At 51.0% G+C, this 11,899-nt stretch overlaps 1 protein-coding gene across 2 annotated transcripts in view; it reads right to left on the bottom strand.

The window, feature by feature from the left end:
• Window positions 1-5,527: 5,527 nt before the first annotated feature.
• INTS9 (integrator complex subunit 9) overlaps window positions 5,528-11,899 on the bottom strand; it is a 59,854-nt gene continuing 53,482 nt past the window's right edge. Inside the window, exons 15-17 of one of the 2 annotated variants that reach the window (XM_054001660.1) lie at window positions 8,655-8,753; window positions 7,613-7,750; window positions 5,528-6,785 (exon numbers count right to left, since the gene is read on the bottom strand). In XM_054001660.1, the coding sequence (XP_053857635.1) occupies window positions 6,609-6,785; window positions 7,613-7,750; window positions 8,655-8,753 (414 nt within the window). In that variant the 3' untranslated portion in view covers window positions 5,528-6,608. The remainder of the gene's footprint in view (window positions 6,786-7,612; window positions 7,751-8,654; window positions 8,754-11,899) is intronic. The other variant, XM_054001661.1, reaches the window with a different exon arrangement.

The raw sequence follows: 11,899 nt of genomic DNA, 5'->3' as shown, positions 1-11,899 counted from the left end.
CCAGGGCTGGGGGTGCTCCAGGCTCCTGGAGGCTCTGACCCTTCTCTGTGCTCAGCCTGGGTGTGCCAGAGCTGCAGTTCCCACTCTGCCTCATCCTCATCCCCATCCCGGAGCGCACCGTGCCCGTGCTGGGTTTGCCGTGGGCCTCAGCACAGCTGCCTTAACCCCAGCCCATCCTCAGCCCTGGCTTTGGGCTGTGTCCGAGGCTTAATCCCAACAGGAGCTTCCCAGTGCGTGATGCCTCTGGGATCACGTTCACAGCGTGGGTTTGGAGCTGCTTCCTCTCCCCCAGAGCAAAATGCTGTCACACCTGCGAGCAGCCGAGCTCAGCTGCTGCTCCATCCTGCTTCAGGCCCAGCTGGACAAGAGGGAAGGGCAGAGCTTGGCCCTTGTGTGATGTTCTCCCTCAGCACATCCCAGATGTTTGTGAGCTGCCTGGAGCAGCTCTTGCTGGGTAGGTGGGAAGGTGACACTTGTGTGGTCACCTCGATGTCCCTGGTTTTCCTGGATGTCACCCCTGGTGTGTGGGAGCAGGGATGGTCCAGCAGCAGCTCCTGGGCTCATTCCCAAGGTCAGCCCTGACCATACTGTTCCTGCACCACGTTTTGGGGCCTCTCCAAACTCCTCTCCCCAGGTTTTCCTATCAGTGCTGACACTTCCTCCATGGGAAGGGGAGGGAAGGAGCAGCCTGTTCCCAGCAGAGCCCATGGCTCATGCCTTCACCAGCACCACTGACCACAGCAAAACACGCATCAAGGAATTTTTTCCTGTTTTTTTTTCCCCCTTTCCATTTCCTTTTTGTTTTAACATCAGATGCCCAAAAGGAAGCACGTGAAGTCTCACAATCTCCTTAAAAATGCCACGGGAGACTCCCGCGAGGCCCTGGAACACCTGGAAGGATTCTCTGCCCCTGCCCAGGGTGGAAATGTGGCACTTGTCAGGAGCTGTGTCAGCTCCAGCATTCCCGAGGGGCCTGAGCTCCTCTTCCCCGGCTTTAATTCCGCCCTCATTAGTGGGGGTTCGTTAGCAGCGATGCCGTGGCTCAGGTACAGCCCAGGCCTTCCCAGAGCACAGAGTGGTGTGGGCATGGACTGCACTTCATCCAAACACAGGCATTGCTCAGCAGCCTTCAGGCCTTCCAAAATCCGAAGGGAAACGTTACTCCAGTGAGAGCCTGGGGGAGCACGGATGGGATGGGAAGTGTTGGCATTGCCCAGTGCATGGTGGGGCTCGGGATGCTCAGGGTGTCGGAGCCCCAGGCTGGGAATTCTGCTTTCCCTTGCTGAGTTTCGATTGGAGGCCAGCTGAAATCAGGGATCAGCAGAACAAATCCAGCTGTTCTTCCTCCCAGGCTCTTTGGCCTTTTCCCAAGCTTTTTTTTTTTTTTTTTTTGCTGGGAGGGTCCCCCTGTCCACTGTGCTGGAGCAGGGACAGGATGTGCAGTGGGATCTCTCTGCATGTTGTGGGATGAATTCCTCCTCACTGAGGGGGAAGATTTGGGGGTGAAGGGGTAAAGAGGCTTTTCCTGGGAGATACCTGGGCAGCAGCAGCGTTGGGAAAGATGGAATTCTGTGGGGCAATGAAATGCCAGCAGGAACATCTTCCCCACCCACAGGGCTGGTGCTGCCCCTCCCGGTCCTCCTGCTGCGGCTCTTTCCCAAATCATCCCAAACACCACTGACACCCCTGGAGTACAGGACTGGGATTCACAGCCCATGGGATTTCTGGGATTTCTGCCCCTGAGACATGCCAGCACCTGAGCTGTCCTGAGGCCTCTCCACCAGGGAGGAGAGGGGGCTTTTCCAGAGAGCGCTCCCGCCCGTGCCACCATCCCAAACATCCTTCCTTGCCACCACCCATCGTTCTCCCGGGATTTTCAGGGCATCCCAGGGTCACTCCGAAGCTCAGGTTTGGTTGTATGAGCCATCCCAGCTCCTGGGGCATGCGGCCTCCACCACCCCAGCCCTGAGATGGGAAGGGCTCTTGGCAGCTGCACCTTTTCCCTGTTCCAGAGTTTCTGCTGCTTCCCCCGGGCACGGAGCGAGGCCTTTCCCACTGTAAATAGCAACGACTGAGGTGACACGGCCCCGGCCCCGCCCGTGTCACACGGCCCCCGCCCTCCCCTTGTGCCCACGGTGCTGTGAGCACCAGGATTTCGAATCCAACAGGAACTGAGAGACAAGGAACACTCCTTCGACACGAGCACAATGTTGAGTTTTTTGTAAAAGGTTCCAATAAATGGAGAGTTTCACTTGGGAGCGTCTCGGTGCCTCTTTGCTGGGGCTGGGAGAGGGGCCCAGGATGGGGCTGTTGCTGCTCCTGGCCCGGGGACGCCCCAAAACCAGGCATCTCCTGGGCTTCTATTCCCACGGGGCAGGTGAGCTGGTCTGGAATGCTGGAACCTCCTCAGGGATGGCAGTGCCTGGACCTGAACCCCATCGTGTCCCTGGTGAGCTCATGGCTGGGCCAGGAGAGCCCCCGGGGAGGGGTTGGACCCTGAGTGGCTTCCAGGGAAATCCCACCCCAGTTCTGAGGCTGCTGCCTGTGTGGGTGTTTGTAGGCAATGAAAGCAGCAGCTGAGCCAAACTGGGATTGCAAACCCGCCCATGCCTGCTCGGGGATCCAGAGCCCGGAACCTTCAGGGGACAGTTCCTGTGGCACTGCTGGCTCAGGATGCTCCTGGTCCCTCTCCTGTGCAGGAGGCTGAGGTGGAAAAACCAAACGGATCCACGAGGTTTGTAAGCAGAGTCCCAGCTTCAAACCTGCAGGGAGGAGCAGAGGGGAGGAATGGAGCCAGCTGGGCCATGAGCCATGGGATCCCCTCCACGCTGGGCTGGGAATCCCCCAGGATTTCCTGCACGTGGCTGGATTTCCTCTCTTCCTTCCTGCTGCCTTTTGTTTTTTGCCCTCCCTCCTGAGCAGCTGCTTCCTCCGTGGTCACTTTTTACCTCTGCTGTCACTTTTCACCTCTGTGCCTCCTGCCCTTGCTGCTGCTCCCACTGGGAATTATGTCCTTTATTTTCCCTTCTGCCTTGGAGTAAGGCTTGGTTTGTGCTTGGGTTTGTTTCCAGGAGAGGTTTCAGGGAATCCCCAAAGGATTTTAGTCCTGGAGGGAGGAGGTGGATGCTCAGCCCCCCCAAATGCCTGTGATTTCTCCCCAGAACATTGGAGGGAGGCAGGGCTATCACTGGCAGGGAAGGGCACAGAATTCCCCACTCCAGGACTCCTGCCTGGCAGCAGCAGTGGGATGCTGGTTTGGGATCTGGCTCCCAAACGAGCCCAGCAGCATCTTGGGCACAGACTCAGCTGGAGCCCATTTTCTCCTGAGGCTTTTCCTGAGGTAAAAATCTCCTGATCAATATTTTTTTCCTGCTGTAACTGCTGTGTCTGGTGAGAGGAGCCACAGCTCCGGTTCCATTTCCGTTTCTCTGTGAGGGTTCGTACCCTGGGATGAGGAAACAGAGGCGATAAATCCTGTTAATAATTCATTCCCTGCTCTCAGGAGGAGGGCAGGGTGAAGTGCTTTACACTCCACTCCTCTGCACTACAAAGTGCCCTCGATTTTCCCTTTTGGATGATGCACTCCTTGATAAAAAGCAATTTCACTGGAATTGCTCCCATTCTGCCAGGAGTGCCATGAAGGCCATCAGCTCCTGCTGGAGGCCAGGAAAGGACCTGCTGCCACCCCTTCCTGGGTGATTGGCCCCAGGTGATGGGTCCTTGAGGGAGGACCTGGCCCCTTCATGGTCTTCAAGGGATGGGGTCACAGTCCATGGGATCCTCCAGGGATGGGGTCACAGTCCATGGATCCTCAAGGGATGGGGTCACAGTCCATGGATCCTCAAGGGATGGGGTCACAGTCCATGCATCCTTGAGGGTCTGGGTCACAATTCATGGATCCTTGAGGGATGGGGTCACAGTCCATGGATCCTTGAGGGATGGGGTCACAGTTCATGGATCCTCAAGCACTGAATTTATGGATCCTTGAGGGATGAACTCACAGTCCATGGATCCTTGAGGGATGGGGTCACAGTCCATGGCTCCCAGGTGACAGCTCACCTGTGACAGTTGAATGGGACCTGTCAGATCCCACCTTTCCCACCACAAGCCTGCCCAGGCCATGATGTGCAGCCAATCCCAAATCCCTCTGCTCTCATTCCCACTTCTCCCAAAGGCTGAGCTGCTGGTGGGGCACAGATCCAGCACCTGGCTCCAGTTTCCCTCTGCTCCTCGTGTCCAGGTGCCCACAGAGGTGACAGATCCCAGTGACAGCGACTGAGCCTGGCCAGGGACCTGGCATTAACTGACCTGGTCCGGTTGTTTTCATCGGGTCTCACATTAATGGAGAGAAAACACAATGAACTCCTCTCCACCCAGGAACAGCTGTTCCATAAAAGCCATCCAAGAGCAGAAATCTGATTTTAACCTTTCCTCCCCATTATTTCTGTGGGAGCATGGGATTGGGAAGTCACTGGGAATGAATTATTTGCCACGCACTCCACTAAATTGTGTTTAATGAGGGGAGCAGCGGAGAGAGGCCAGAGCAGCTCAGGGAGGGATGTGGGATCCAGGGAATGGGCATGGCCACGGCACAAAGAACCACGTGGGGGCCAAGGGGATTTAGTTTCCCTTCTGGAAGAAGGAGAGTGAAGCCAGGAGCCTTCGCTGTTCTTTGGCCATTAAATTGGGAACTTCTGGATAAAGCCTGGACTGCATCCATGGTACTCTTCCCCTGGCAGCTCCCTGGGCTGCCACAGTTCCCTCTGCAGGACCAACCCAGCCCAAAGTAATGCTGTTTGTTTTTCTCTCTCTATACAGAAGGAACAAGCACTTATTTTTCCAGTTTAATTAGGGTTTCTCATTATAGAATTCCCCTCCCAGCATGTTTGTTTTTCCAGCACGCACAACCTGAATATAACAAAACAATCCACTCTCAGCTGCTGGACTGATTGAACAATGAGAAGTTTTCCTGCTCAAAATGACAGGAAGAAAAATGTGAAAGCTTTTAATTTTTACTTTATCCCCCTGAGGAGGGTGGGAAAGCCTTGGAAATGTGAAAAGGAAGGCACTGGAGCAGTGGGAGCTGAGGTAACCAGCAGAAAGATAAGTTTATCCCACGGCCTCTCTGGGTTAGGAAAAATCCCTTTGGAGTTTATTAAAGTGAAATTATCCCAGTTTTTTTACTCCACTTTTACAAGTGATTTTGCAGCAAACCTGCAAACCCTGATGAGGATTTAATTCCACTGCCCCAAGTTTTTCCCGTTGATGACACCACTCCTCACACACCCACGGCACACACAGAATAAAGGTGTGGGTGCTGGGATCTGCACACCCAACCCAGCAGAAATCCTTCATGGGAATGAAATGGGATGTGGACACTGCAGTGGCAAAGAGATTTTATTACAGAGCTGCTTCCACTGCCTGCATCTCCCCAAAGGGATGAACTGGAGGAGCAGCTTTATTTCCCAAAGGTGTCAGGACAAGGATGTGGAATGGGCATGGAGAGGCTTTTATAAACCACAGGATGTGCTCCCTCCTGGGCAGTCTCACTCTGCTTTTTATTTTTTAACACCAAATAAATACAAAACAATCCAATAAAAAATGAACAGCGGTAAATCTGAGAAATGGGTCGCCTTTAAAAGCAATACTACTGACTGAGGTGAGGCCCCAGATATGTGATTTGGGGAGGGAAAAGCCTCCCCAGGTCTGCAGTACTGATGGCTTTGGATAAACGACTCAGAATTCCATCCAGGATTTGAATGGGGGGGCTGCAAGGACAAGTTTTTGGAAGGTAGAAACAAGAGGCACTTAAATCTCGAAAGGTTTTTTACAAGCATTAGGAATTTTCCTACTTTATGGACTTCCCTAAGTGTCTTCCTGAAGTGTTTCCTCCACTGCTGATGGAGGAACCCCGGAGGAACCAGCTTTAGTGAAGGGCCTGGAGCTCCATGGACAGAGCTGGATGTAACAGGTGAGGCTGCAGCATCAATCAACACTTGAATTCCTAGAGGATAAAGCTTTTCCAAAGTGCCTCTGCTTGTGCAGGGAATGGCCAGGCTCTTCCCACTGTTCTCCATGTCCACCAGATCCCCTTTTTCCATTTTTATTTGTACAATCTTTGCCTCACCAGCTCTCCCCTCCTCGTGCCAGTGAAGGACACGTGAGCAACACACAGGGAGGAGAGGCAGGGAATGGGATCTGGGGACTGGGAAGAAGCAGTGGGAGGAAAAAGGCCATTGTTTCAATATTCCTAGAGTTCTGTCAGGTGAAGGACTGGGCTCTGCTGAGGGACACAGGGGAGCAGCAGTTCACCCTGATGTTGTAAAAAACAACTCCAGTTATTTACTCTGCAGCTCCTATCTCCTGTAAGATTCCCAGCTCCCAACTTTACACAACAGGAATCTCCTCCAAAGTATTCCAAAGCAGGTTAAAAATAAGATTTAAAAAATAGATATTAAAAATACTCCCTTGCTCCTCCATGAAGGGGAAGGTGGTTTCTGGTCTCTCTGAATCACAGAATTCTCTCTCTCTCTCTCTTTCCTTTCCAAGTTCTGCTTGGAGGCTCTGCTCCAGGCTCTCTCCTTGCAGAGCCTCCTGATGTCCATGAGCTAAAATTTCTGCAGGAATTTGAGCACCAGGTCCCGCAGTTTGACCCTCAGGGGCTCGTCATTGTCACAGATGATGTGGGTGGAGTCCTCCTCCAGCTGGATCAGGGTCTCTGCCTCCTGCAGCAGCACAATGTGGCCCTTGGCCGTGTCCTCCACCTTCACGTCGCTGAAGCCGTGCTGGATTTGGGGTGGGAGAGGGAGAGAGAGGGAAATCAGCACAGCTCAGGAAAACTGGGAGAGAGAGACCAGGGGCGAGGGGGAATTTCATGGAATCACAGATTGGTTTGGCTGGGAAGGGACCTTAAATCTCACCCAGTGCCACCCCCTGACATGGCAGGGACACCTTCCACTATCCTGGGTTGCCCCAAGCCCTGTCCAGCCTGGCCTTGGACACTGCCAGGGAAGAATTCCTTCCCAATATTCCATCTAACTCTGCCCTCTGTCTGTGGGAAGCTATTCTCTCTGTCCTGTCCCTCCATCCCTTGTCCCAGGTCCCTTTCCAGCTCTTCTGGAGCCCCCTTAGGCATTGGAGGTCTGCAATCCTTTATTTCCTGCAGGTGAGAACAAGACTCCACAGAGCAGCAACCAAATTTGTGCAGCTTCCTCAGGAGGCTCCTCTACCAGTGGAGACATTTCCAGGATCTGTTCTTCACTTGGTCACCTTCTTACAAGTCTTGTGGAAATTTAAATGCTTTTGAGACTCCCTCAGCTGCTGAATCCAAAAATTCTGTGAGGCAAATCACCCACCCAAAAGCTCTGCTTCCACGGGAAACAGGAGGAGATCACTGGCATGAACCCTGCAGAGCAGGACAAGTTGTTCCTCCACAGGGAACAACCCCCTCTATTCTGAAGTGCAGGGACACCCTGGAGCACTTTGCAACTCACTGGCCTTTCTCCACTTCAAGCTACATTAAAATGATTTCCCCTCTCTCTGCTACCAAAGCAGCACATCTGAGATGTGCAGAAATCTGCTGGAATCCCACCTGCCACCGAAGACTCCTCACCTTCTCCAGAGTCTGCACAAACTGGTCCATGGGGATGGAGCCACTCAGCAGCGGCTTCAAAGATTTGCACTCGGGCACGTCATCACTCACTCGCTTCCTCTTCTTGCTGGCAGGAGGTTGGGGAGGTTTTGGAGGGAGCTGATGGATGAGAAGGAAAAAAAAAATCCCACTCTAAAGGATGCAACAGGTTGGGAAACAGGCAAATTCAGAGCGAGCAACTACTCAGGGAATGAGAACATGGCTTAGCTCCAGCCATTTATGAGGACTCTGGCATTTTAAGCCCAGGTCTAAGTTTATTTGGCAGCAGGAATGAGTGGAGAAGGGAGTAAATGAACAACAGCAGCCTCAGACCAATTCCACTGCAGCACTTCAATGTTTCCAGCACTGCTCAGCGTTTCCAGGGAAGCAGCTTGGGAAGAGGAGGGCAGCTTGTCTGCTGTGCTCTGACAGAAATCCTCACCAACCTTCACGTCCCTGACATTTCCACACTGGGCTCTCTTCCCAAGTGTCCTGGGCCCAGCCAGCTCTGCTGCCCAGTGTGGGAAGGGTTGTTCAGTGAGGCCCCTGGGCATCACCTCCTCCTGCAGAGCACTCATGCCAGGAATTCCAGTGCCAGCCTGAAAGGGGTGGCAGGAAGGGAGAGTAGAGATGTATAACATCCAGGGAAACTGAAGACAGATGGTCCCTTCCCAAGTCTGATGTCCCAGGTCGTCTCTCCCCTCTAACCCTTGGTCCTGAGAGGTTGACTGATGCTGTTCCTGACTGTGGAAGACAGCAGGGTGATCTGCAGCCTCTCTTCAGGAATTATCTCACTTCCTCATTCATCTCAGCCAGGCACATGGCCAAGGAAAAGAGGGCAGAGAGATTTATTTGCATCCCACTCCCTGCTCCAGGTGTAATTCCTCCCCTGCACATGCCAGGGCAAAGCCTCTGCAAGGGCTCTGCCCCGGTGGGAAGGAGCTGCAGGAGGGGTTGCTGGGCTCCTGGATGGCAGGGATAGCCAGAGTAAGGATATTTTTCTCCCTTTCCCATTAGACTGTACCTGCAGCACGTGCTTGTTGTCCTTAGTATGCAGCACAGCAGAAACTGTTGCCAAGGAAATACCAGGCTTGATCTCCAAGGGCACGAGGGAATCTGCAAGCTGAAGCAAAAGGAGATTTTGTTCAGCAAGTGATCAGCTCAAAACATGCATGAACCCAGCTGTGAGATAAATTGGCAGTGTGGTATTTTTAAACATGGGCTAATGAACTGTAAACACAAAGCCACTGATAGACTGAGAGGTCCTCGGACCTGCCCAGCCCCCTTCCAGCTCCCAAAATTAAGGATTTCACACCATGGGCAGAGCAGCACGAGGTTTGCAGGAACCAGGGCTGATCTCAAAAACCATAATAAACACAGAGAACCCTTGTGTGAAAAGACAATTGCTTCATTAATCATTTTAGTTAGTAAAACTCATGGTCTAATCCAGCATTATTATGTTTGTTATGCTGATGGACAATGCAAAATCAAAGTGAGTTTCCTTTCAGTTCCTGACTGCAGAATATCTGAAATAAGAAGTGTTTGTCCTTAGAATCCCAATGTTTTCAATCAACCCACTGTTGATTAGTTTGATATTATTCCAACAATGCTGCACAAAACCCTTTCCACTGCCTTTTATATAATTCTTCCCTGAAAGATATAAAATTTAGTCTTGGCTTGGAGTTTGGATCTAACACTGCTGGCAGTGCCTGGGGTGGGCAGTGCTGCACCTGCTGAGACCAGTGGAAGTTGGCCAGCTGGGAAGTACCACTTCCAGCCACTTTTCCAAAGGAATTCTGCAAAAAACAGTGCTCATGAATGGAGGAAATGATTCCCTTTTTCCCCTCCAAGAGAATTCAAGGTGCCAGAATGCCCAATCCTTTTGCCATGAAAGCACTGAGAGGGTTTTTCTGTTGGCTTTGATGGTGGCAAAGTTCTTTTAACAAGTTCTGAAAATCTCACTTGCCACTGTTAAAGATGCAGGAACATTTTTAGAGTAGCTCTTTGGAATAAAGCAGTTGGTGTGCTGGAAAAACACAGGCTCCATTAAAAATCCCTAAATTCTGTCTGTATTCAGTGATGAATCCTAGAAATCCAAACTTGATGGAGCAATTCAGCTCACTGTTACTCTGGGACTCTGTTCAAGATCTTTAAAGCAAGCAATTTGAATGCAGCCTTTATGGTTTGCTGTTGAAGGCAAAGAGAATGAAAATATAGTGACAATCATTGCTTCAGATTTCTCCTGGGATCTAAACACAGCAGCACTTGCAGCAGTGAGCTCTGCTGCCTTCCCAGTGGTCGAAGGCACTTTCCATTCCAACCACCTTCCAGAGGAGGATCGATACAAAACGGGCTCTGATGGAGAGCAAAATGACAAATCCTGTGAAGAGAAAGGTTCTTTAGGAACAGGGAGTGGCTTGGAACCAAAGTCTTCTCCTGCCACTGAAGTATTTCGCTATTAACATTTCTGCAGGTTTTAAACAGGCTAAATAGCAACACTTGGATTATTTACAGTCAGAAGGACAGGAGGACAGGCATTCATTTTGATTTCCTCCCCAGCTCACAGCCCTCTCCATGTGGCAGCCAATTCTTTTATTATAGAAACTCAGTGACCCAAACCAAAAAGGTCATTTAATCACATCCAGTAATTCACCCACCAAGGCCAGGCAGCACTGGTCCTCTCCTTTCAACTGACCTCCTGCACACACAAATCACAGAACTCCTCCAAAACCTTGGATTAAAGAAACCTTTTTTCACAGAGGCAGCAAGTCTTGTCTGAACTCCAAGCTATGGCAACTCCACTGTTTCCCCTCACAAGTGGTTTCAAACTTTAATTCTCCTGGCAGCCAGGAAGCCGTGTCTCATTTCAAGGTTGAATTTGTCCAACTTGCAGTGGCTGGCTCTTGTTGTGCCTTTGTGTGTGAGATTGAAAAGCCCCCCACCACGCAGGAATAAATGAGTCTTCCTTCCAGTCATTATCCTGAGCCCAGTGTCACATGCTGGCACCAGGAAAGCCACCAAAGCAGGGACACTGAGATCTAACACCACATTATTCAGTCCCCTGCCCATGGACGAACACTTGGACTGCCTTAGGATATATTTGGGGGGGATGTGTGCAGTATTTCAGTTTTTAGCTTGGGATGTTCTCCTCCTGTGATCAGAGCTGTCTGCCCACGCTAAACCAGAGGAAAGATATTTTTACCATTAAGTCTTTCCTGTAGGGTTGCATTTTCCACCCCAAAGGAAGATTTGACACATACTCTGTGAGCACAAACACTGCTGTTGGCCAAATTACAGATGTTGATAAAGAAAAATGTGGGTTAAGTCACTCTTAAAACTCTCCTGAAGACTTCAATGGGGACACCACTCCCCAGGTTTAAGCTGTCTTCAGTCACCAGCCAAAAATCCTCTTGTTGGCAATGAGGGGCTGAACAACCCCTGAGAATGGGACCCGAAACTTCACAGTAAAAATCAAATGAGGCTGAAAAATCAGTAAATAAAATCAGGGCAGGACCATACTTTCAGCACACCTTGGTCCTCTGGAGGATTCTCCCAGGGACAGACATGCTGGATGTACAACAATATTTTAACATCCCAGTTCCAGTACTTTCATCTGAGATTTTTGGGACACCTCCCCAAACTCCTCCCTTTTCCCTTTTCACCTCTGGCTTACCCTGGAGAGGGTGCAGGAAGGCTGACCCAGCAGGGAGAGGCAAAGTTTGGGCTGAGTGAGTTGAGCTGGATATGGAGAACAAGCAGGAGCACAGCAAAGTGACCAGCAGTCAAAATCCCCTGAAACTGTAGGATCTGAAATCACTGATGTGTACATTAGATTACAGCATGTGTGTTTAGAAAGGGGCCCTGCTGGGTTTTGACATCATTAAATGTGTTTTCCAGATTTTCAAACTGCATAAATGTGGGATCTCAGCATTAGAGGTGGGATCAAACCAGAGAAGCAGATGGGAAACCCCAGACTGTGGATTTCTCTGGCAGTCCTGAGGTGGGGAAAGCACTGGTTAAAGGAAAAGATTCCCAAGCAACTCCTGGGCTACTGCTACAATTCCCAAAGGGTCATTCTTGAGCCTACTCCCAGTTTTCATTGATGACCTCAGGACAGAATGAGGAGGAGTGTTCAGAAAGGTCCCTCTGAAGCTTGTAGAGCACCTTAAACAGAAAACAGGACCAGGCTATGAGAGAGGAAAAACTCAAAGACCGAGAATTGGAGTGAGAAAACCAAGATGAAATTCAATAGCACAAAATGAAGGCCAA

Source organism: Vidua macroura, chromosome 31, assembly GCF_024509145.1.
Source record: "Vidua macroura isolate BioBank_ID:100142 chromosome 31, ASM2450914v1, whole genome shotgun sequence".
Lineage (NCBI taxonomy): Eukaryota > Metazoa > Chordata > Aves > Passeriformes > Viduidae > Vidua > Vidua macroura.
This window is presented reverse-complemented; position numbering and strand designations above follow the sequence as displayed.